The sequence below is a fragment of the Tribolium madens genome, unplaced genomic scaffold (genome assembly GCF_015345945.1).
Source record: "Tribolium madens isolate multiple individuals breed KSU strain unplaced genomic scaffold, Tmad_KSU_1.1 Scaffold_96;HRSCAF=242;Tcas5.2_LG5, whole genome shotgun sequence".
Taxonomy (NCBI): domain Eukaryota; kingdom Metazoa; phylum Arthropoda; class Insecta; order Coleoptera; family Tenebrionidae; genus Tribolium; species Tribolium madens.
Window position 1 is genome coordinate 12,099,265 of NW_025401068.1, and position 23,673 is coordinate 12,122,937.

General features: G+C 31.4%; 1 protein-coding gene across 10 annotated transcripts in view; it reads left to right on the forward strand.

The window, feature by feature from the left end:
* Positions 1-23,673, forward strand: part of LOC123013499 (patronin) — a 46,254-nt gene that overhangs the window by 5,808 nt on the left and 16,773 nt on the right. For 8 of the 10 annotated variants that reach the window (XM_044412043.1, XM_044412047.1, XM_044412046.1 and 5 more), the window contains exons 2-11: positions 7,886-7,981; positions 8,031-8,246; positions 13,470-13,697; positions 13,750-14,000; positions 14,058-14,161; positions 16,263-16,388; positions 19,101-19,504; positions 19,556-20,170; positions 22,255-22,383; positions 22,487-22,614. In XM_044412043.1, coding sequence (XP_044267978.1) covers positions 7,886-7,981; positions 8,031-8,246; positions 13,470-13,697; positions 13,750-14,000; positions 14,058-14,161; positions 16,263-16,388; positions 19,101-19,504; positions 19,556-20,170; positions 22,255-22,383; positions 22,487-22,614 — 2,297 coding nt within the window. The remainder of the gene's footprint in view (positions 1-7,885; positions 7,982-8,030; positions 8,247-13,469; positions 13,698-13,749; positions 14,001-14,057; positions 14,162-16,262; positions 16,389-19,100; positions 19,505-19,555; positions 20,171-22,254; positions 22,384-22,486; positions 22,615-23,673) is intronic. The other 2 variants (XM_044412049.1, XM_044412048.1) reach the window with 2 other exon arrangements.

A 23,673-nucleotide genomic window follows, 5' to 3' on the forward strand; every position in this document is an offset into this window, starting at 1 on the left:
TACTGGTTGTTTTCTCTTTAACATATTTTGTAATCGGATCATTTTTCTTAAACTGGCCAATTTTTAACTTGAACTGAAATTTTTAATCGGCAATTTGTGATTTGAAGAAAATATGCACAAATATGCATTTTTTAATTGGCTTATTTTAATCAAAAAACATTAGATATGCATAGAAAACTTACAATTTTGTTGATATACCTCTTAATAACAAATATGCATTTTGCATATAATCCGAGCCTTATTTATGAGTAAGTAACATTTTTTTTAAATTGCCATATGATGTCGCTTACCTGAAAGAATAATGGGAAAAATGAAGATGAGTCAGTTTTGTCGCGCTTGGCTTGATATGGACAAGGTTTCAGCAAGATTGTGTTAGTAATGATTATGATCAAACATGAATTGAATTTGCAGTTCTGATGCAATTTTTTTAACGAAAGAAAAACATAATAAACGGTTAATTTCTGAAATAGAAAAGTGGTTTTCTTCTTGTTTTCATCTGATAAGGGAATTATTTTGAAATTGCAATTAAACTTGACCCCAGTTTGCAGAATAATGGCAAGGTGTGCAAACATTTAACATTCCATTTAACTTGGAACAGTGCCAGGAAATATCTCGAATACATGCATTTTTAAGGACTTGCAAGGTAATCCTGCTACCAAATAAAAATTCGCACAATATCCTGAATTGATTTTCGAATAATTTAATAGTCGGATGAGCAGAAAAAAAAATTAAAAAACGCGTTTTGTCTCAAGTCGAGCATTAAATCGTGACAAAAAGGTCTCAATTGGGGACTAATTATTCCCTGGAAACCCCAGAGGTGGTTTCCACATCAACAGGTGGTATTATTTCGTTTTTTTTTTTTCATTGCACTTGAAGGATATCCATCTGTGATGGTCGTAATAACAATAATTACGGTACTGGAATTGAAGGTCGACGGTAGAAAAAGAAACAGTTACACAAGTCGTGCGGAAAGTGTTCAGTCTCGTCTCTAAGTATCTTTGGATAATATTTTTGAGAAATTTGACTTCTCGACAAGGTGGTATTTGTTTCAGGGGCGGATCCAGGAATTAATTTTAGGGGGGGGGCTATCTAAAATTTTTTAGAATGATGAGGGTATACAGTGAGCGGCTAAATTATAGAATAATCTTATTTATTAAAACTGAAAATATTTTGTTTTGGAAAAATGCTCGAACAGGTCAATTTTTTTTTAATACAAAATTTTTAACTTGATTTAAAATTCCATCTTTGTTTTTTATTGATATTATTTCACTTTCTGGATAATTTTTTTTTTGAAAACTGTAGTATTTTGGTGTTGCCATTTCGACAATTGAAAAATTATCGAATTTTCTAAAGAAAATTAGGGGTTTCCATTAAAAAAAAATGTCGCTGCCGTCATTACCCAAAAAACAAAAAGTGTAGAATTTTAAAACAAGTTGAAAATTGTGTATAAGGTGTTCTAGCGAGTTGGTAAAGTTCATTATTTAAAGAGATATAAACTTAATTTAATTAGATACCTACGATGTGGCCCAAAGAAAATTACAATTGATGATTTCTTTTTAAATTAGTAAAAACTAAATAAGTATCCAGAGATCAAGATAATTTGTCCTTGTATCCGAAAACGTATGTCCTGTGCGTATGTCTGTGAAACGTCAAATAAAATGACAAGTGGAAAGGTAAAATCCCATGATCAAAAAGATAACTAAATTTATGATTTACCTTCAAAAAAGAACGGTCTTATTATTATACGTCGGCGACTAATTCAAGCCCATTTTGCCGTTTTCGACTTATCATTTTATTTGACATTTCACGTGTAGTTAGTTCAAAAACAGACATACGTACAGTTGCGGAATTAAAAATTTGGGCAGTACCTATTTTTCTGTCACTTTGAAGAATTCACTGTAAACTACCTTTTACTGTCATCATGACTGTCATTTGACAGTTAAACTTATTTTTATTTGTTGTTAAATTTGTTAATTAAACAATTTGTCTGCCTTAGGAAATTTATTAATTGAACTAAGTGTTATTATTAAATTATTGTTTTGATCTGCTGATTACCCGTTATTATGACCACAAATCACTATTTTTGAAAGTAAATAAGTCAAAATTACATAAATGTGACAAGAGTAAAAAATGAGGTTATTAATATAAAGGTTGTTTTAGAGTTTACATTATGAAAATGACAGTACTTCTCGAAATTTTAATTCCACAACTGTACGTTTTCGGATCCAAAAATGACTCGATTACAAATTATTTTGATCTCTCGGTACATGTATGATTTGTATTAATAAGTGTGATTTAAAAAGAATTCTAATGTTTTTATTTAAAAAACTTTAGGTCATAAGGTTTTTATATTAAAATTTAAAAATAAAAATTGAAGCTTATGGTGGCAAGTTGGGGGGGTCTCTCCCCCTGGGCCCCTCCCTTGGATCCGCCCTTGATTTGTTTCAAGTGTTTATTCACAAATTTCACTCTCGATGAGATGGACAATAACAAAAAAGGAACTTGTTTCTCTCATTATTTAATTAACAATTTTAAGTCTTCTCGTCTAAACTCAAGATGACGTTTTCTCCCCAAAGTAGGTTCATAACACCAGTTTCGGTGTTTATCGTTTTCCTCTCCACTCTTGTTTACAAACAAGTAGAATTCCGATCCTCCATCAGTCTCCAAATAAGGCAAGCTAGTGGGTCAAATCTCGTCTACGAAATTCCTTCATCGAATTCTGGTCTTTTAGGGATTTTTTGTTTTCATCCCGATTTTTTTTAGGCGTTGATCGGTATGTCTCGACCATATGGTACTCCCAAAGGTCGTATCGGCCCACATGTGCTAAATAACCGATTGAAACCGAAAGGAAAACACATCGATGACGATTCGCCCACGAATCCTCTCAACCTGTCCTTATCTAGTGAAATGAACCAACGCAAATTGTCTACTTTTCAATGGTTACGACAAATCGTCGTGGAAAAGTGTGTGTGATGTAAGAGACTGGGTATTTGAATGTGGGTCGCCGAAATTATTTGAGAATGTTGATCTTGAGGGTTATTGAAATTAAGTGAGTTTTTGTAAGGGTTGGCGGAGGAGTGGAAATTGGGTTAATGAATGAATGAATGAACTTTGAGGATAAATTCGTACTGGGTCAAGGACGACTTATGCAAATTTGTTTCAAGTCTTATTCTTACCGAAGTTTATTTTATATTAATTTTTATATTAGGGCAAAGATAAATATTTTTGTTGCTACAAGTGATAACATTAACAGTCTATAAAATTGTATAAACAACATAATAATTTTCCGAGGAAACAAGAGTTTTTTAAATCTTACTCGAATGTTATAAAACGTTTTATGCACTTTTTGAGTCTCTTGAATCGTTACAAGTATTTGAATTAGATAAAAATTGTTGATTTTAGCTTTTGTCGCTGTGCCACTACGCCCCCGGCCAGTGTGTCTGTTTTAAGCTAACATAATCATTCAAACACAAAATTTATTTTTTGTACTTTTTTTTTTATAAATAAAGCTTATACAGCGTGTCCCAGCGAGTTGAAAAAGTCCATTAGTGACTTTTAAATTGTAAAATTAAAAAAAATTATGTAGGACATTAATAGATAATATCTAGTTCATCGCTTAAAATTATTTTCAACTATACAGCGTGTCTCAAAAATAAGGTACAATACAAACTTGTGTTTTTTTTAAATGGAACACCATATGTTTCTTAGCGTTTTTGGATGTAGAGTTTTATGACAATGTTTTTAAGCTAAACTTTTATTGGTCGATTTTACTTAGTTTTAAAAATAAGACGATTTTTTGACAACATGAACTTTTTAAAAATTTATACACAAAAACTAAGACATCTAGAAATATTTTTTTTATTGCCGTAAAGCTATAAATTTGTAAGTGTGTTGCATTTGCAAAGATAAAAAAATGAAGGCGTTTGTTAAAAGTTCAATAACTTAAAAAAATTTAATGGAACACCTTATTTATTGTTTTTGCATTTAAAAGATTATTAAATTGTTTTTCAAAATGTATTTACTTTTAGGTATTTATAATCAATAATTAAAAAGATATTTAACGTTAAACATTAAAAAAAAAATTACTATTGTCTCAGCCAAAAAGTGCACAGTTACACAAATTCTTTACTTTTACAATAAAATAATTTGAATTTCAGTGTTTATAACGACTTTTAACTTTTAACAAACTTTTTAATTTATAAATCTTTACAAATCCCAAACACTAAAAAATTGCTACAGCTTTAAATTCTGTACTTTCTTCTTTGCAACAGTAAGAAAAATTTGCACTAGATTATTATCTATCAATGTCCTTTACAATTTTTTTTAAATTTTACCATTTAAAGGTCACTAATGGACTTTTTCAACTCACTGGGACACTCTGTATGTGTTTCAAATGAAGAATTTGATAGCAAATCTCTTTAAAGATTTCTTCAAACTGAACGAAACAAGTTGAAATTCTACTCAAACTCGTTCTCCAACTTGTCGCATTTTTATTTTGCTAGAACAAATAGTCAAACTCTACAGTTTGTGTTATTCAACGTTTGCCAACTCGACACACCTAACTTAAATCATTTACAATATTTCACACCGCATAATGAGAAATGTTGGAGTCTCATCTATGGAACTTCGCCAACGCATTTCTCGTTTTATTTATTCTCACGTTACACTTCTTCCTGGTTTTGCATCTCTCCAGACGCTGCTATTTTCTGCTCGAATTGAAACTTTGTAAACGGATTTTGTGCAAAGCAAATGTCTGGTGACACGAAAGATCGTGTTTCTTTATCAGAGATTTTTCAACTTTACAACAAAAAAAAATTGTGTTTTAAGCCCATGAAAGATTTTTTTCAATTATAATTACACGAAAGCTTTTTTTTTTTCGAAGTAAACTTGACATTTTAATGAGAAAACAAAAAGGCCAGAAAAAATTACGAGTCCGTAGGAATTTTTTCAGAAGCAGTTTTTTTCGTTAAATTGCCTAAAGGAAACAAAACTCGAATTAAAAATGTCAAGTTTTCTTCGTAAAAAAAGCTTGAGTGTAATTCGGTAAGAGAATTTAATGAATACGTAAATCAATAAATTAACAAATAAGGTGTAAATTAGTTTATTTAATTTAATGGAAAGGTCAATTATTAAAAACACAATTCTCACTTATAATTACACTAGAGCTTTTCTTTTCGAAGTAAACTTGACTTGACTTGAAGTAGACCTACTAGATTCAGCCGCTTTCAAAAGTTAGTTAGGGCAAGCTTTTGTCGCTGGTATAGTGACAAAAACACCGCGGCTTATGGGATTTTTAGTGTATGAAAAAAATTGTCATCGAAAAATAGAATTTTTTTTTTAATCAATCAAAAAATTGGACAAAACGATGTTTTTTCTAACCGTCCGAGTCGTTAAAATAATTAAGTTTTTAAAAACGCAATCTTAGTAAAGAAGTGAAAAAGCAAAAGATTGATTTATTTAAGAATAATGATTACTCTTCTTTAGTCTACGCCCATAATCTTCGTACTGTTTCCGCATAATTCGCATGGTAAAGTTGCCAACAACTCGTTTAGTTCCACTCATGAAATTGCACAAACAACTTTACTTCAAGACTGGAAAAAATATCGTTTTTTTTTTAACAATAATAACTCGTCGGTTAATCCATTAAGGTAAAACAGGGATTTATATTCATGCAGTTGGATAACACGACTATGGTAATATTTTCACGGCAATTAATGATGAGCATTTGAGTATAGACGATTATCTTCTGATCCAATTAACTATGCTATTATAACCGTTGGGTAGAGAATGATTTGTTAAAATAGGTAATGTGGAATGTGGTTGGAGTGGAAAAAATGATGCTGAAAATTTATTTTTCTATTTGTAAAGCCACAACGGTGCTTGTCTATTGGATAATTTAACGATTTAAATTGAGTCAGAATGGAATTCGTGCGTGTTTTCGCTGAAATGTCGATGAGACTGTTATTTGATTTTTTTCGGAGGAAACAAATCGAATAACTTTTTCGCTCACTCTAAATATTGCTTTTTTAAAATAAAATTATTTTTATCTGCAAACGTCATAAAAGTGACCACTGTTATGACTAAATGTCTATTTTTGTGCTTAAGCATTTTTACTTTTACCATGATATTACTAATACAGGGCTGTTCCAATGAGAACGAGCCACCCCGAATATATCAGAAACTAAAAAGATTGCAAAAACGCCGGAACAGGTCAATTTTGTTTCTGAGGGGGACATGTTTTGACGTAATTTTTAAATCACCCCCAGTAACCCTTTAACCCCCACGCACCCCAACTTTAAAAATTTAAAGTTACCTTACTTATGGCATATCAAATGAAAGCTATTTTAATAAGCTTTTCAAAACTTTTTACTAAAATTGAATCAGACCATCCATTCATGAGATACAGGGTGTTCTAACGAACCAGAAAAAAATTGCAAAAAAAACGAAACAGGTTAGATAAAAGTGTTTTTAAAATGTTCTTTGAACCTCCTTTCTAAAGTTGTTCTAATGTTTCTAATTAGTAATTACTTCTAATGAAAACTATTAAAATAAATTAGAAGAAACATACTAATATTGTTATAAGTATTATGGAAGGTGTAACAAACTTATGTTTATTTCTTTATTTTATTGTCAAAATAATTGTACTAAGGACAGGGGCTAATCACGTTTTTTATAATTTAATGTAAATATTTAAAAAATAGCAATATAGTTCTTAAGTTCCTTTGTACATACTGACTCCTGAAAGATTAGTTTTTTGCCGATATTTTATGAATGTATAAAAATCATCTCATTTTGGAAAAAAGCTTTTAAAGAGCATTTTAAAAGTGTTTTCATTTTTTATATCATTAGTGGTTGGTGCTATTTGACATCTTAGAGTTAAGAGGTTAAAAGGTTAGTGAAGGTGCTTTTAAAATTGCGATAAAAAATGTCCCTTTTAAAAACAAAATTAACCTGTTTCGGGTTTTTTTTTTTGCAATTTTTTTCTAAGATGGTTCGTTTCTATTAGAATAGCCTGTATCTCATGAATGGATGGTCTGATTCAATTTTGGTAAAAAGTTTTGAAAACTTTACTAAAATAGCTTCTATTTGATGTGTCATAAGTAGGGGTGCGTCGGGGTTAAGGGGTTACTGAGGGTGCTTTAAAAATTGCGTCAAAAAATGTCCCCTTCGTAAACAAAATCGACCTGTTTCGGCGTTTTTGCAGTCTTTTTAGTTCTGAAATATTCAGGGTGGCTCGTTTTTATTGAAACACCTTGTATGTACTTACCAATGTTATTTGTTACTTCTTTCTTTTAGTTAATTAGAAAAAGGTGTTTTAGGGGATATGGCTGAAACTTGAGTCACCTGGTACATAATTATTAAATTTTAAGTCTTGCTAAAAATTCCGTTTTTGTTGTTTGAAATTGATTAAAAATCACAATTTTATGTCTCTTATCAAACAAAAAATAAATAATTTTTTTATTTAAATTGCGTATAAAAAAATTTAATACATCTTAGAAGTGATATATTAGAGATGGCACAGAAGGATAAAGGAGAAAGTAGTCAATATTTTAATAAGAGATTAAATCTAAAACATTTTCGGTTTCGAATGAGAGTTTCCGAGTTCATTGTTCTCATTCTTGGTGACAAGAAATAAATTGATCAATCGTTCATCTACTTTTCATATTACAAAAATTACATCTTGAGTAGCTATAATTACGCAAGTTTTTGTGTATTCCATTAGCATAGTTAGAAGTGTTACAGATGTCAATATTAGAGACAAATTACTCTAATAACGTTGTATTTCTAGGTTATCCGAAAATATTTTTAGTTTCGATCAATACTGATACATATCGTGACGTTTTTTTTTTTTGCAATTTAACAAGTTTTATATATTTTTTTGCAGGCCAAGCAGCGGGCGTCGGTGAAATGGCTGCTTTCGAAGGCCTTCAACAACAAAGTGCCCGAGAATCTGCGCGAGCCTTTTTACAGGGATCACGAGGTGAGTTTTTTTGTAATCTAAATAACTCAATTCCCTAATTGAGTCACAGAATCAGGAACGTTTGAAGCCTCAAATCGTGAGAATTCTTGCAAACGCCGAAATCTACTGCATGGCTTTGGGAAACATCTACTCGGATCCGAATTATCACAATTTGAATCATTCGGCGATTCTACAGACGTTGGCCAAGAAAGGGGTTTACGTGTCGGAACCGGCCGATGCACAATTAACTGAAACCACCCTCATACAGACGAATCCGCTTCGGATGGTGAGTGTTTTAATTAGAAAAAATGAAAAAAAAAATATTACGCGATAAATAAATCGTAGACGGTTTTGACCAATTATGAAGATGTTAGGAGATCGTTAAAATGGTTATTTTGGGTGATTACGAGTTGTAATTGAGGCGAAGTGGAGCGTTTCGTTTCTTGAAACGCCTTTTTTATATAATTATTTCGGTATTAGTGCAGTTTTAAATTGTTCTTTTATCATACAAACATTTTAAAGAAAATTTTGTTTAGCTTCAAGCGACACTAAAAATACTCATTTGGCGCATTATTATGCCGAAATTTGTGCCAAGTACGCGACACAGTACCCTCAACCTTGACAAGAGTTGAAAAATGTTAACGTCTCTTTGCATTTTTTTTTTAACCAGAACAGAATATTCTGCAAAGTCGTCGACTTTACAATCTGTTATCTTGTCTCTCAACACAATCGATTGCATTCCGGTTCTTTTCTGGAATATTTTTCAAATTTTCAAATTGTTTTTTCGCATAGCGTAGATGGTATTGCTCTCGGGCAAATCTAATAAAAATAATTCACTCGGGAAATTTTATTACACTGGTTGTAGAAAGTCGTAGGAAAATACCACAACAAGGGAATTTTCATACAGTCGCTGCGAAAATTAAGTTACAAAATGTCACTCTTGATTGATTTCGGAATAAGTGAGGAGGAACGGTTTCGTGATGTTTAGTAAGTTAATTTGTGGTACAGGTTTGATATTTCGTTTACGCTTTGGTAATGATTAAAGTTGATTAAGAAAAATAATAATGTTTAGTTTTTTTGCTTAATAATTTTTCAGTCGTGAGTTCAAAAAGTATAAAGTCAAATCAACGTAACAAAGAGCGATGCTGCTATTATTATTTTTTTAATTAAATATCTAGAAGATTTAATGTTTTTTTTTTTCGAACGATGACCTAAACTGAGGGCCCGAAATTATTAAAATTATCTTTGGATTGTTTGGAATTACTGGGATTATTTGTGAATTACTGGAATTTACCCTCTTGGAACTATCGGATTACCTAACCCAAATACAATGGATTATTAGAATTAATGGAATTTCGGTAGAATTTTTTGGAATTGGAATTAGTTGTACACATTTTTTTCAAGTTAATGGCCCCTCGATCTAAATCGAATTTTTCCATTATTCCAAAAAAAAAAAATTCTTAAGTTAACGTATTTTGCGATTTTTTAGCATGAATTCTAGATAATTTCTCGAAATATAAACACTTATTTCTTTTTAATAAAATTAAAAAAATGATTGTTTAATTTTTTTTTCTACACTATTTTATAAAAATTGAAGATGAGCTTTTGGAGAGCAGTTTTATTGAAAAAAATATAGAGTACGGATAATGCCTGATTTTGTTGTCCAGGGACGTATTTAGTTTATTTTTTAATAAATAAATTTTCTTGAATTGTTTTATATTGAGAGAATTTTAGTGTAGAAAAATCAATGAACAAGACTACGTTTTATTTATAATTAAGTTTGATTAAAAAAACATTTTTTTCTAATCATATTAAAAAAATTGTACTTTTCTCATAAGTTTTTACTTGAGAAAGTTGTTCAATCTTTATCTGTGGAAAAAATTGTAAATTGTGGAGAAAAAGAAAGAGAAAAAAAATGGTTAATGTATGTTGACAATAAAAAGAAAATATAAAATGAATTACTCTCTCCGTCCACATTTAAGTGTCCGGTTTTGCGAAAATGTTTGTCCAGAAAAAAAAATCATAATTCGCAGAAAATGATTGTCAAAAATATTTTTTTTTATTAACACTCTACAGGGTGTGTTGTAATTAATTAAGATACCAGGAACATTAAAAAAATGTTTTAAAAATTTTGACCATGTAAAATTATTTTTCTAACAGAAATAAAGAGTCAAAGTGCAAACTTTCATAACTTCGAAATTTTAAAATTTTTTAAACATTTTTTTAATGTTCCTGGTACTTTAACTTACTTGTCTTTTTTTGGTTTATTTAAAAACACTTAAAAGGTAATATTCCTATAGAAACAACATTACAGATACTTTGGAATTAATATCTCTTTATAAACTATGTCCATAAATGAGTGAAGGATCAAGTTGGCATTGAAATAATGTCATCCTCTGAATGTGCCGCTGTATAACGGGTGTTTTTTTAAATTTTGCGTCAAAGCTATCCATGAAAGTTCGATTGTGAACGAACCATTGTATTGAAAGTTATTAATCTGACATTTGACACCTCGTCTAAAAATATAGGTCCGTCCACAACACATTCATATCACCGCCAAATATGACGCCACATTTAAATAAACAGCCGTTATAACAATTTTATAATAATAAACAAAATAATTTGCATAGCCTTCTCAAAATAAAGTTAAGTTTAGAAAAATTAACAAACAGGACACTTATTTTCGGACGGAGGGAGTATTATAGTCATTATTTAAGATTAGAAAAAGTATAGTATTAAACGCGTGAGAAATGGCCATTTTCAATCATATGATTTATTTCACTCGCTTTCGGGTCGTATCGTAAATTTCATCTGCGTGGAAATAGCTAACTTCTCATTCGTTGAATAATATACTATTTCTTTATTAGCAACTTTTTTTGTATTTGATAATTTCAATAATATAATATATGAGTAAAAAAGCAATTAAATAAGGACATTTGGTCTTATCTAGATTGAGAAAAAACCTGAGCAAAACAAAATTTTTGATAGTAATTTTGCTTTCCAAGAGAAACAATAATTGTAAGATTTTCAAAAATCCAAATATGGCAACGCTTTAATGTTAAGACACAAAAACACAAAGGAGGGCAATTGAAAAAAAAATAAACTAAACGTTTTTTTTGCATTCTATAATTGTTAATTAGTTTTTTGTGCCTAGGGCGGCAATAATGCCAAAAACCGTAGCATAATCGTCGCAATATCAATTTTCACTTATTATTAAAATCAAATCGTGCAGAAATGAGGTTAATTATTTAATTTGGTAGAAAGTATATTTTTCTAAAACTTTGTATGTGATTTTGTCTTCAGTATACAGGGTGTTCCGTCTAAACCCCACATTAAAAGTATTGGGAGTTCGAATAATATTTGTTTGAAAATTGGTACATACTTATAATCCATTAAGTCCTCCTAAATGAAAATATTTTCAAGATGGCGGCACTTCCGGTTATACCTGAAGTCGGTCTCAACTTTCTTATTTTAAATGGAAAGGTATATTTTTTACTGCGTTTTTGGATTAATCGGGTTATTTTAAGGGAGTTTTCATCAGCTTTTCCTATACCTAAATTTAGCCGTTTTTGAAATATTTGGAGTTTTTCAAAAAAAATATTGGATCTGCACCTTCCACTTTAATAATCGGTAACTCTGCTATTTTTTAAAATTTTGAATTCGTTTTTTTAGTGTTTGAAAGAGAAAGTTTAGATCTTTCTTCCGGCATTTTCAAATTTTGAAAAAAAATTAACAAACCATAAAATTTTAAGGTTACTTTTGTAATAATTCAAATACCCATAACTCAATTTTTCCAAATGAAATACCCAATTTTTATTTTACTAAATGGAAGAGAATTTAATTCTGCATCGATTTGTATTTACATTCCCTATACCTATATTTATTAATTTTTAAGTTATGGTGACCTTTTGTTAAAACTGCCGAAAATCCATTACTAGCCTTTTCCTTTTTGTATAGTTTTCTATGGAAATCAAAAATGTCAAAATTGTTTCTCAAGAAACGTCGACAATGACTTATTATTTGACAAATAGTGCCAAAATATGAAGAGTCAAAACTTCTCAAACTTAGATTTAATTAATTTATTTTGTATTTATGGAGAGTGTAACAAAATTATGATGTCGTTTATTAAACAAAAATAAATTTTTCTCACTTGTTAGCTTTAAATAATGATCGCATGGTAGAACCTATCAATAATAATGAAGTTTGCATAACTTTAATTCTCCATATTTTGGCACTTTTTGTCAAATAGTAATTTACTGTTGACGTTTGTTTAGAGAAAATTGTGACTTTTTTGATTTTCATAGCAAACTATGCGAAAACGCGTATAGCTAGTAATAAATTTTCTGTAGTCTTAAAAAAAAGTCCATAACTTAAAAATTATTAAATTTAGGTATAGGGAATGTTAATACAGATCAATGCACAATTAAATTCTCTTCTATTTAGTAAAATAAAAATTGGGGTATTTCATTTGAAAAAATTGAGTTATGAGTATTTGAATTATTACAAAAGTAACCTTAAAATTTTGGGATATTTTTTTTCAAAATTTGAAAACACCAGAAAAAGGATCTAAGCTTTCTCTTTTAAACGCCAAAAAAGCAAATGGCAGAGTTACCGATTTTTAAATTGGAAGGTGCAGATCCAAAAATTTTTGAAAAACTCCAAATATTTTAAAAAACGGCTAAATTTAGGTATAGGGAAAGCTGATGAAAACTCCCTTAAAATAACCAGATTAATCCAAAAACGCAGTAAAAAATATACCTTTCTATTTAAAATAACAAAGTTGAGACCGACTTCCGATATAACCGGAAGTGCCGCCATCTTGAAAATATTTTCATTTAGGAGGACTTAATGGATTATGAGTATACTAATATCATTTTGCTAAGATCTACTAAAAATTTTATTACTTTTAAGTTAAATGCGGTATTGTTTAGAGTAAACCAGAGGGTAAACAAATCATAAATCAGTGGAATCCACCCGGATTCTGAAACAGGTCAGTTTTTAACAGGGCCAGATTATTTACTTTCTTTTTGTCTAAAATACTTGAAATATTTTAATAGTTTTTGATGTAGTCAAGTATTTTAAGAAATTTAAAAAAGCCAGATGGTTATTAACAAGTTATTATTAAATAAAGCAGATTTTTTTTTAATAATAGCTTGGTAAAACTCTACCACTACTTTGGTTTTAAATACGGCCCCGTTTTATTCTGGTGGGTGCAGCAACACTTGCAAAGGAACGTGCCATTTATGGAGGGTTACAAATTGAAGCCATTTTTTGGTTAATCTCTTATAATGTGTCATAAAATTTTTAGTATGTCTTAGGATGATTTTTCTATATGTACCAATTTTCAATCAAATATGATTATTCGAACTCCCAATACTTTTAATGTGGGGTTTAGACGGAACACTCTGTATTTGCGTTATTATTAACAATTGGATAAATACATATCTGAAATGTGAAAATAATTGCTGAAAGTCATTGTTTCAATAAGATGATTCACGGTTAATTTTAGAGCGCTCATATGGCCGTCATCGAGTCCATAATGGTTCTCTATGCCCGGGAAGTCATCACCTCGGATAGGGTTTTCGCGGCCGTTCAACGTTTTAACGACGGAAGACAACTCCAGGTCCCTGAGAATCACGAACAGGCCGTTTTCGTATGGATGTCGCACGCATGCGACGCTCTTAGAAAAAGGATCGAACAGGAAACGGAGACGGGGATGACGAATGGTGGAGGATCGGTAATTTTTCTTAATTTAAAAGAAAAAAAAAAACCAAGTAATTCTGTTATAGGGTGATAGAATGAAACCTCCCGACTTGCCCACCGTCCACGATCTTAAAGATCTCACAGATGGCGTTGCGTTAGCTGCACTTATATCCTACTATTGTCCCGATGAATTGCCCTGGACGGATTTGAAAATCTCCTACGTGCGAAACGTACAAGATAGCTTGTATAATATCAGTTTAGTGCAGGATTTTTGCAACAGGTGTCTCCCGGTATCCATTTTTCATATACAACCAGAGGATTTTACATACATGCGAGAGTAATTGTAAAATTGGACGAATCAATGCAATAAATTTATGTTTTTTTTTCGTTTTAGTTCCATGAGGTATAATCTGATCGTGTTCCTTGCTGATCTCTTCAACGTGATTGAAATCCATCCCGCCAAGTGCGTGAGATATCCAGGAATGGATAAATTTAATGGTCAGTTGAGTGTTTTGCTTGTTATTGTGGAAGTTGACCTCTAGTGACCTCATTGTTTTTTATTGAATTTTCCTCGTCTGATTTGCATAAATGTGTAAATTGATTTTTCACTTTTGCTTTTGAGTAGTGGCTTCTTTACCTTTCTTTTGCTTGTGGTAAATGAGCAAATGTGGTGGTGGTTTTATTTCGGTAAGACACTAACGAAATTTTTAAGTTTTTTTATTATACTATTAAAAACGGCAGGTGCTGTAGAATTTTTATTTGTGATCCGATTTCTAAATATAAAAAAAATTAAGTAAACGGCTTTTAATATACAGGGGTGCGCCAGAATTTGCATAGCAGAGAAAAATGCCATGTAAAGTAAGATATCAGAAAGATGGAAAGAATGTTAAAAAAATTCTGTCTATAAAATTTTCGAAGTTGTTTTAAATTTTGCACTATGACTCTATTTATTTCAAACTCTATCCCAAATTGTAACTCTGTTTTATGTTATTTGTGGCTTTTATTGGCATAATTTTTGTACCTTTACTTCTTTACTAAATAATTATAAAAAAAAACATACACAAGATCATCAGTATCATAACATATACATATGTCAAAAAATAAATGTCAAATTTTTTTGACAGATAGAATCTTTTAAACATTTTTTCCATGTTCTTGGTATCTTATCTTACTATATACTATTCTTACCATATACTATGAGATTTAGAAAAAAAATTAAATTGCCAGCTTAAATTATCACTGAGAAAAAAATTGACGAAATAGTCTTTTACCTCACATTAATTTTATGTGGCTAATTGAAAAATTAATTAAAATTTATTTTTTGCGTCTTTTTTAAAGCAGATTCAAATTGAGGTTGGTTACCCCTTGTGGTTGTAGGTTGACGTTTTCTGTCAAACTGACAGGTGACTTACCCTAAATTTTGACACTAGTGACGTTATCTTTTGTTTGTCACCAGAAACCAACCTAACCAAATTTATTATATCCCTAAATCCTAGGGAGTAATTTCTTGTTAATACGACAATAACACTGTGTATTTAGTACATTTATTGTGTACTAAAATTTGTATTTTGCTGGTTTTAGCCTTTATTTGCCAAATCTTTCAAAGAAAAAAATCAAAAACCCATAATTCGACAGATTGATTCTTTCCATACAATTAGTGCAAAACTTAGCACAGAAATTGAAAATGGTTCAAAAAAAATTCAAATTTTCAAACAAAAGATAATTTTTTTGGTTTGTTTTGCCAGCGCGATGGCTCATTTAGAATGAATTACTGACTGAAGCAATTTTGTAGTTATAGTGCTAAGCTAGCCCTAAAATTTACAAATGAGGGCTAAAACCGCTTGTCAAATCATCGAAAAAAAATTCAAAAGTACTTAATTAGACAGATTGGATCTTCAATTAGTGCAAAATATAGAACAATTTGAACTAAAATGGTCCCAAAAATTCAAATTCTTAAACAAAAGACTATTTTTTTTGTGTTTTTTGCCAGAATGAATTACAGAAACATTAAAAATTTCAAGAAAATCGGTCGACTATTAATCATTATTATTAAACATTGCTTTCACTTGCAATTAATGAATTTTTTTTTTGAGTTGGAGTATTAAGCTAACCCCAAAATCTACAAATAAGGGCTAATCACTGCCTGTTCAAACAATCCTAATCTCAATTTTCCCTAAAAATTATTTTTTCAAATAAATGTGTACCCCATGTAGCAAAAAAAAACAGTTAGGATTTTTGTTATTATTGATGTGATTAAATTTGTTCTGCATGACTTTAATGACACTTTTTGTGTAAATCGGCCTTTAAATTAAAGAGTCATTTAAACTTTTACAACTTAGTTGTTGCACATTAATATGAAGAAGAGTATAAAAGCCATTTAGTTTAGTTTTTTAATTTTTGAAATTGGGTCAAATACAAATTTTACATCGCTTTCCGTTTTTAAAAAATCCCCCTGTATATTCGTAGAGTAGTTGTGTGCAATTCACGAAAGTAACAATCGGTGTTTTGTGGTAGTTTTGTTACTTTTGGTAGTGTTGCAAGTGGTATTTACTTACTTACATTTAACGAGTTTCCTTGTATGCTACTTGTGCGCTCACAGAGGGTTTTCCCCCACGCAATGAGCACGGGGTGGCGCATAAGCGAAACCTACTGCAGACGGTGATGACACCCATCCCGGATCTGCGCAGCGGACTCGATGATCCTGCTGCGTCCGCAGCCTTCCAAGGTATGGCACAAACTAGAAACATATCATTCATGGCACCATTTTGATTTATTTATTTTATTTATGGGGAATTTCGTGTCGCCACTGGTGGCACAACTGACACTCTTGCATGACATCTTCTCTACTTTGTAGATAATTTCATTTAATGTAAATAAAACCATTTGCTTTTTATTATTTTTTATTGCGTTTTATTTTGATTTGTGCAGTCACTGTTGTAAGTATGAATTTCTTGTTTTATTATTAGCCCAGTCAAATTAGACAAAAATAGGGTGATCGGTGGATTTTTTTTTAACGCTTTCTTTATTCTTGGGTAGACATATATCAAAAGTCCCCGAAGGTGGGGGGCGAGCTCGAGAAGGGGGAGGGTGCTAAAGTTCTTTTTTGTTTTTTTGCTTATATCTCGGAAACTATTACTCCTAACGGTTTTTGCCTGCTTATCAAAATTAAAGCCTACAAAAATGGTCCTTTGCATTTTTGTTGTAGGACTAACTGTAAGCGAGTTATAGGGTTGACAAAAAACATCATTTAAAAAAAATGTGCTTTATCCGCATTTAAAACAGAATTAATCTTGTGATTTAAAAAAACTAAAAGCAAATTGAATTTATTGGGTGCAACACTTCATTAGAGAGTCTGTAAAGTCTTCTGAGTCGTCCTCATATGCTGCATCTTCGTCTTCCACTTAAACATTGAAAACCGAATTACAGTCTTGTTCAGTACAATATTAATAAATAGATGATTTAATATCGATTATTTGAATAAAGCTTACAGTAAATTGAATGTATTGGATCCAACAGTTTATTAGAGGGTGCCACGAGGGTCTATTAAGTCTTCCGAGTCATCCTTATATGCTGAACTAGCATTTGCCTGCGATTTTGTCCGCGTATATTTCTGATATAATATGGGAAAAAGCCCTTCACAAACCCATTCCATAGGCTTAGGTAGTCTATAAAGCTAGATAATTACCTATGTTATGTATAGGATTCAGTTATAGTAGTCTCGTTCTTCGCATGGGCTATGTTTATAAATAAATATTAAATGTTGATTTTCATAAAGTGTCGTCTCAGTGCACTTCTGCACTCTCAAAATTCGAAATTTCATGTTTCTAATTTTGTTTTGAAGCGTTTAAACTCTATTTTATTTCATTACAATTTGAAAAGTGCACTTCTACACTCTCTAAGGATCATATTTTCTAAATTTAACGTTTTTATATCCCTTTAAATGTGTACACCGTTTTATTCCATTAAAAACTAATTTTCGAAAAATCTGATTTTAGTGCCCCTGTACACCTCTAAAAAACGTTATGTTTATATCTTTGTTTAAACATTTACACCCCATTTAACCCCCTTACAGATTGATTCTTTTTCATCCAAAATTTTTATTTATATCTCCGTTTAAATGTTTACACCCGAGTCATTTTTCAGGCAGACCAGCTTAGTTGGGGAACGCTCTACACATACCAAGTGAATAAAAAGTATAGAACCAAACGTTTTTTGCTTAAACTATTTATTTTTTGAAAAAAATAATTGATGAGTGATAAAGTACTATAAAAATGTGATGATTTATCAAGAATAAAATTTTTTGAAATTTGCTTTTGTTTTTGAGTTCTATAAAAAAATATTTTTTTAAATGGCAACCCACTATAAAATCATTTTTCTCATAAAAGCTATACTTTAAGGATTACAACTACCTGCTTTATATTTAATTTTTTTTTAAATTTTTTTCACATAAATTGCAATTTTGACAAAATAAAATCGCATAACTCAAAAACAAAACAAAATTTTGTTCTGGAAATACGATCAGATTTTTTATATTACTTTAATTTATATTAATTATTATTTTCTGGAGGCAAATGATTAAAAATAAAACCGCTTGGTTCCATACTTTATATTCACCCTGTATAAATACTTACCATATCCTAATGAAATGTGTTTCAAAGGATTTTTAATGCATTTTTAGGTAGACTCCAAACTTTTGAAGCCTACAGTTAGTCCTACAACAAAAATGAATAGGACCGTTTTTGTAGGAAATTTTGTAAGCTTTAATTTTGATAAGAAGATAAAAACCTATAGGAGTGATAATTTCCGAGATATAAGCAAAAAAACAAAAAGAGACACCTTTAGTCCCCTCCCCCTCCTCGAGCTCGCCCCCCACCTTCGGGGACTTTTGATATACATACCAGGTGAATAAAAAGTATGGAACCAAAAGTTTTTTGCTTAAACTATTAATTTTTTGGAAAAACTAATTGATGAACGATTTAAAGATGTGATGTATCAAGAATAAATTTTTTCGACATTTTCTTTTGTTTTTGAGTTCTACAAAAATTTTTATTTTTTTAAATAGTAACCCACTATAAAACTATTTTTCTCATAAAGGTTATGATCTAAGGATTACAATTATCTACTTCATATTTACTGTTTTCAAAAAAAAAATTTTTATAAATTGCAATTTTGATTAAAAAAATCGCATAACTCAAAAACAAGACAAAATTTCGTTCTCAAAATACGATCTCATTTTTTATATTACGTTAATTTTTAGTAATTATTATTTTCTGAAGACAAATGATTTAAAAAAAAACCGCTTGGTTCCATACTTCACCCTGTATGTCTACCCAAGTGTAAAGAAAGCGTTTAAAAAAATTCCAACTCTAGGATTTTTTCCACCGATTTGTCTAATTTGACTGGGCTATATGTGGTATTGAACATTTTGATTTCACAGTGACGAGATCAACGCCAACCCACGTGCCACTTCGTAAAACCAATTCCTTGCAACAGAGCGTCTCGGAAATGAGCGAAGACAGTCTTCGACGCGGTTCGGAAGAGTCTTTTGTCGTTCATCGTGGAAAGAACATCCCGACATTGCGTTCGGTTGTTCAAGACGAGCCTTTGATCCCCGGAAGACTAAAAGTCAACAAAGAGAAACAAAACAACGATAGTAAAGCCGACGAAAGGGGCGAAGTCGCCGCTGGAAAACCAAGCAATTGGGAGGAGCATCGCAAGAGTAGTTTCGCCGGTCGCCGATCACGGAGGAACTCCACTAGCGATGACTCGCAACTCACCATTGAGAATTTCGGCGGAAGTCAGGATAATCTCAATTTCATTGGACGAAATCCAGATAAAGAAGTAAAAATCCAAGTTTTGTTAAATTTTTATTAGTTTTTTGTTTTATTAAAGATGGGTGTGCATACGGGACGCAAAATCTCGGCCCCTTCATTCCCGATTGAGAACCCGGCGGTGCGTTCCTCCCTACAAGACGCTCGAGGTTCCATCCAATTAGGTTACGACAACGGCTGTGAAAAACGCGACGATGAAACGGAAAAATTCAAACTGAAACGTCAACTCAGTAGCGATGACATCTCTCAGAAATTTATCAAGGATGTTGTGGACGCTGATCTGACCAATCGGATGAGTTTCGCTGAGGTGAATAAACAGCGACCAATAGGCGCCATCCAATTGGTCTACATGCAACACGACAAGGAGGATTTTGCGCCGAAGAAGACACCAAACACCACCACCAATGGCGCTCCTGAGAAAAAAACCTCATTTGCGACGTTGCCCAACACGACCACGTGGCAACAACAGAGTAGTAATAATCAACAATTGGGTGATAGTAATGGCGAAAGTGAGTTGGGTCATGTGACAGTGAATGCGGCTCAATTGAACGATGTGAGATTGAAGTTGGAGGAGAAGAGAAGATTGATTGAAACGGAGAAAAGGAGAGTTGAGTTGGCGATGAACAAGCAAAGACAGAAAGTGGGAAAAGCGGCGTTTCTTCAAGCAGTGGCTCGGGTTTGTGTTTTGTTTTTTACTGTGGTGTGGTCATTCATCTGTCATCTTCTTCTTCTCCTTCTCATTTACGTTGCTTTTAATGTCCTTTTTTGGTTTGTAATTAATCGAATGTGTCTTTTAGCTAACTGAATTGGTAAGAGGTTGTTTCTAAGTTAGATGCTTTTGATTGAAAAGGACTGTGATCCTTTTCGCAATAGTAGATGTGGTTTTTTATTAAGTTGCATGATTTTTTTTAACTCCTTTTCATTGTTCTATGCATGAGTTTATTTACAAGCAGATTTGAAACGGAAACCGAACCGACGAAATTGACAGTTTGAAATCTGCAAGTAATGACGCTCTAGCTATAAAAATTAACAAAACTAACCAATTAGAACATAGTATTTTAGTCACACTATGAACATGGTTACACGTAACAACTATAAACACACAAAATGTGTTTACAAATGTGACGTTGGTAGTATTGTAGAATGAATACGTTAATTTTTTACTAGTCTGTTTTTTCTTTAAATGGAAATTACCAAGTTAAAATTTTGGTGAAAAAATTGGTAACAGCTCAGTAGCTATTAATTTTTTTTGTTTTTGTCCCTAGAAATTTTGTTACAAGCGTCGTCTGCGTTGATTGACGGTAATAAAAAGTCTATCCAATGTCAAAAAAAATGGCCGTTGGGGGAGCGACGAGTCCGCGCTCCAATGGAATCTGTATACTTTGGTTTGAAACCTTGATAAATTTTTGTATACAAAAATTTACTTTTGTGTTTTTTGGCTTGTATAATAATTTTTTTATTGATTGTGATTTTTTCTGAGAACTAGAACAAAAACATCAAAAATTATAACATTTTATAGACAAATATAATTTTATTTAATAAAAAAAAATACATTTGGGTTAGTAGTTATTTTTAATCTTTACAAATTTACAAGAACATTAAAATTACATTATTTCTTCAATACTTCGAATAAAAAACACAAGGATTAATTTTATTCTCTATTAATTAGTTCTCTATTATTTTTTTTTTCTTTGAGAAAACCCCTTGAGAACTTCTTATATATCTGTTTAAAGTTGTTTTGGATGGAGCTTTTAAAAACTGACTTCCTCTCGCAAATTTATAACCTTTTGGAGAAATGTACCTCCAGGCAATACAGTACTGTAACTTCATACCATCTTGGGTTTTTTAGGGAATAATTATAAATTTGCTCAAGTAAAAAGACAGCCCTTGGTCCTAAGTCCTTTGCATCTGACTCAATTTTCACTGTACAATTGACCTTTACTGTAATTGTCAATTTTTTCCTGAATTTTCTTTAGTTTTTCAAGTATATTTTCGTACAGCTTATTCAACTTTTGAAATCTTATATTTACTTCCTGCATTTTTTTTCATCTAGTCAGACAAATTTTTCTTCCGAACTTATTGCATCTGGAACATTTTTTAAATCAAAATCATGAGTATCACCTACTTTTAAATCGCTTTGTTGATCAAAATCAAATCGAAATGGACTTGAAATTATATAATTTTTGTCAAATGAGTCTAGAGATTGGAGACACGACTTACGTTCTGAATTAATGGTAGATATTATCTGAAAACGAGTAATTTTTTATAATTCAACAGCAAGGATGGAACTGCATTTGGTAACATTTTTTGTTTTTATAATAGCTCGTTATTTCAAAGTGTTTTCCACAAATCACGGAATTTGGGGAAATATTGCCGATAGTACCAAATATTCTCTTAATCCATTCGTTCTTTTGATTTCGACTTTTTGGAAATTGATGAAAAGTAACAACGGAATTTACCATTTTGACAAGTTCACGATTTTGGCCTCTTGGATAGACTTTATATTACTGTCAATCAACGCAGACGACGAAAATTACCATGGATGAATTTGTTAGGGGTGCCAACGTTAAGATTGTTTGACATTTCCATTAAAAAAAAACAGACTTTACACGAAACTCACTTGAATTAAAAAAAAATAACAGCACAAACTGTCAGTGGGAAACAAGCATCAGACACTCTTTTTCTCTCTTTTGTTATTCTCAAAAAAATCCTCAAGTGGATTTTTCAATGGTGGAGGTTTCATTTCTGACTAACTTTCAGGGCAGAGGTAATTTGCTAAAAACACCGACTGACGCTGAGTCTAATTCAAACTCAGCGACGGGCTCTGAATCTCAAAGTCCTTCCTCCGAATCCGCTCCTACAAAACCTCAGAGGCCGTTTACGTTACAGGTATTTTATTTTTTGTTTTTGCTTGAAACCTTGTAGCGCATGTGTTTTTTTTTCTCTTTTATTTTTTGTTGCATTTCCAATAAGAAAGTACTTTCGCTTGTAGGAAATCCAAGACGATGCCACTGCCGTCGAACACAAATGGCTTGACGAAACGCAACCATTTTTGGAAACTCGACGAACACCGGATCTTGAAAATATGGATCTGGAACAGTATCAACAATCCATAGCTCAGTAAGTCACTAATACGGATACCTAAAGACTAGGATACGACACGATGTAAAACAAAAGGTCCCCGTTTTTGATAGTTCCGTTAGCGAGGCCAGATAGCGCAGTTGTTCCTTTCCCGTTCAAGTTTTAATAGCAATGAAATAAAAAAATGCCTGTATTTACATAACGGTGAGCAAAACGCAAATAAAAAAATTAAGGCAGATAGAACATTAAATTCTCCATAATAAGAGATAAAGGTAATGCAAAAATTTTATTGTTCCGTTTTTGTTGTTACAAATTTAAACAGGTGATAGGATATTCAATTCTAAGACAAAAGTTTCCTATAAACATGTATCGAAAAATGCTTGGTAAGGGAGCTACACCCCCTGGAAGGGGGCTAATATGTTTTTGCTAATATCTCAGAAACCATTTAAGATAAAATTACAAAATTTGGTACAGATGATAATCTTTATACACCTAAACGAATTCAAACATCAAATGTCGAAATTTTTGATCAGGGGCGTACGAAACTCGGGGGAGTTTAAAGTAAAAAAATACCTTATTTATTTTGGCTTTAGTTTCTCAGTACTTTCAGCAACAAAATTTTAAGTTCGATAGTTTATCACAGAAAAGTCTCTCTTGTGTCGATACGACTTATTGTTTTTGAATAAAATTAATTTAAAATTTATGTTACACACCAATACAACATTCAAATAAATCAGAATTTACAGAATAATAAAAGCAAGAAATTCATATTTTTTAATCAACCTCAACTAATTAACATTACATTACAGTAACAATAATAACATTAATTAAATGAATTTGCCTAAATCTAAAGGAGTTTTCAAAGTGACCACCATTTTGGTCAATGCATAACTAAAGAAACTAAAGCCAAAATAGATAGGGTATTTTTTTACCCTAAACCTCACCAGTTTCGGACGCCCCTGATTAGAAATTTCGACATTTGATGTTTGAATTCGTTTAGGTGTATAAAGATTATCATCTGTACCAAATTTTGTAATTTTATCTTAAATGGTTCCTGAAATATTTGCAAAAACATATTAGCCCCCTTCCAGGGGGTGT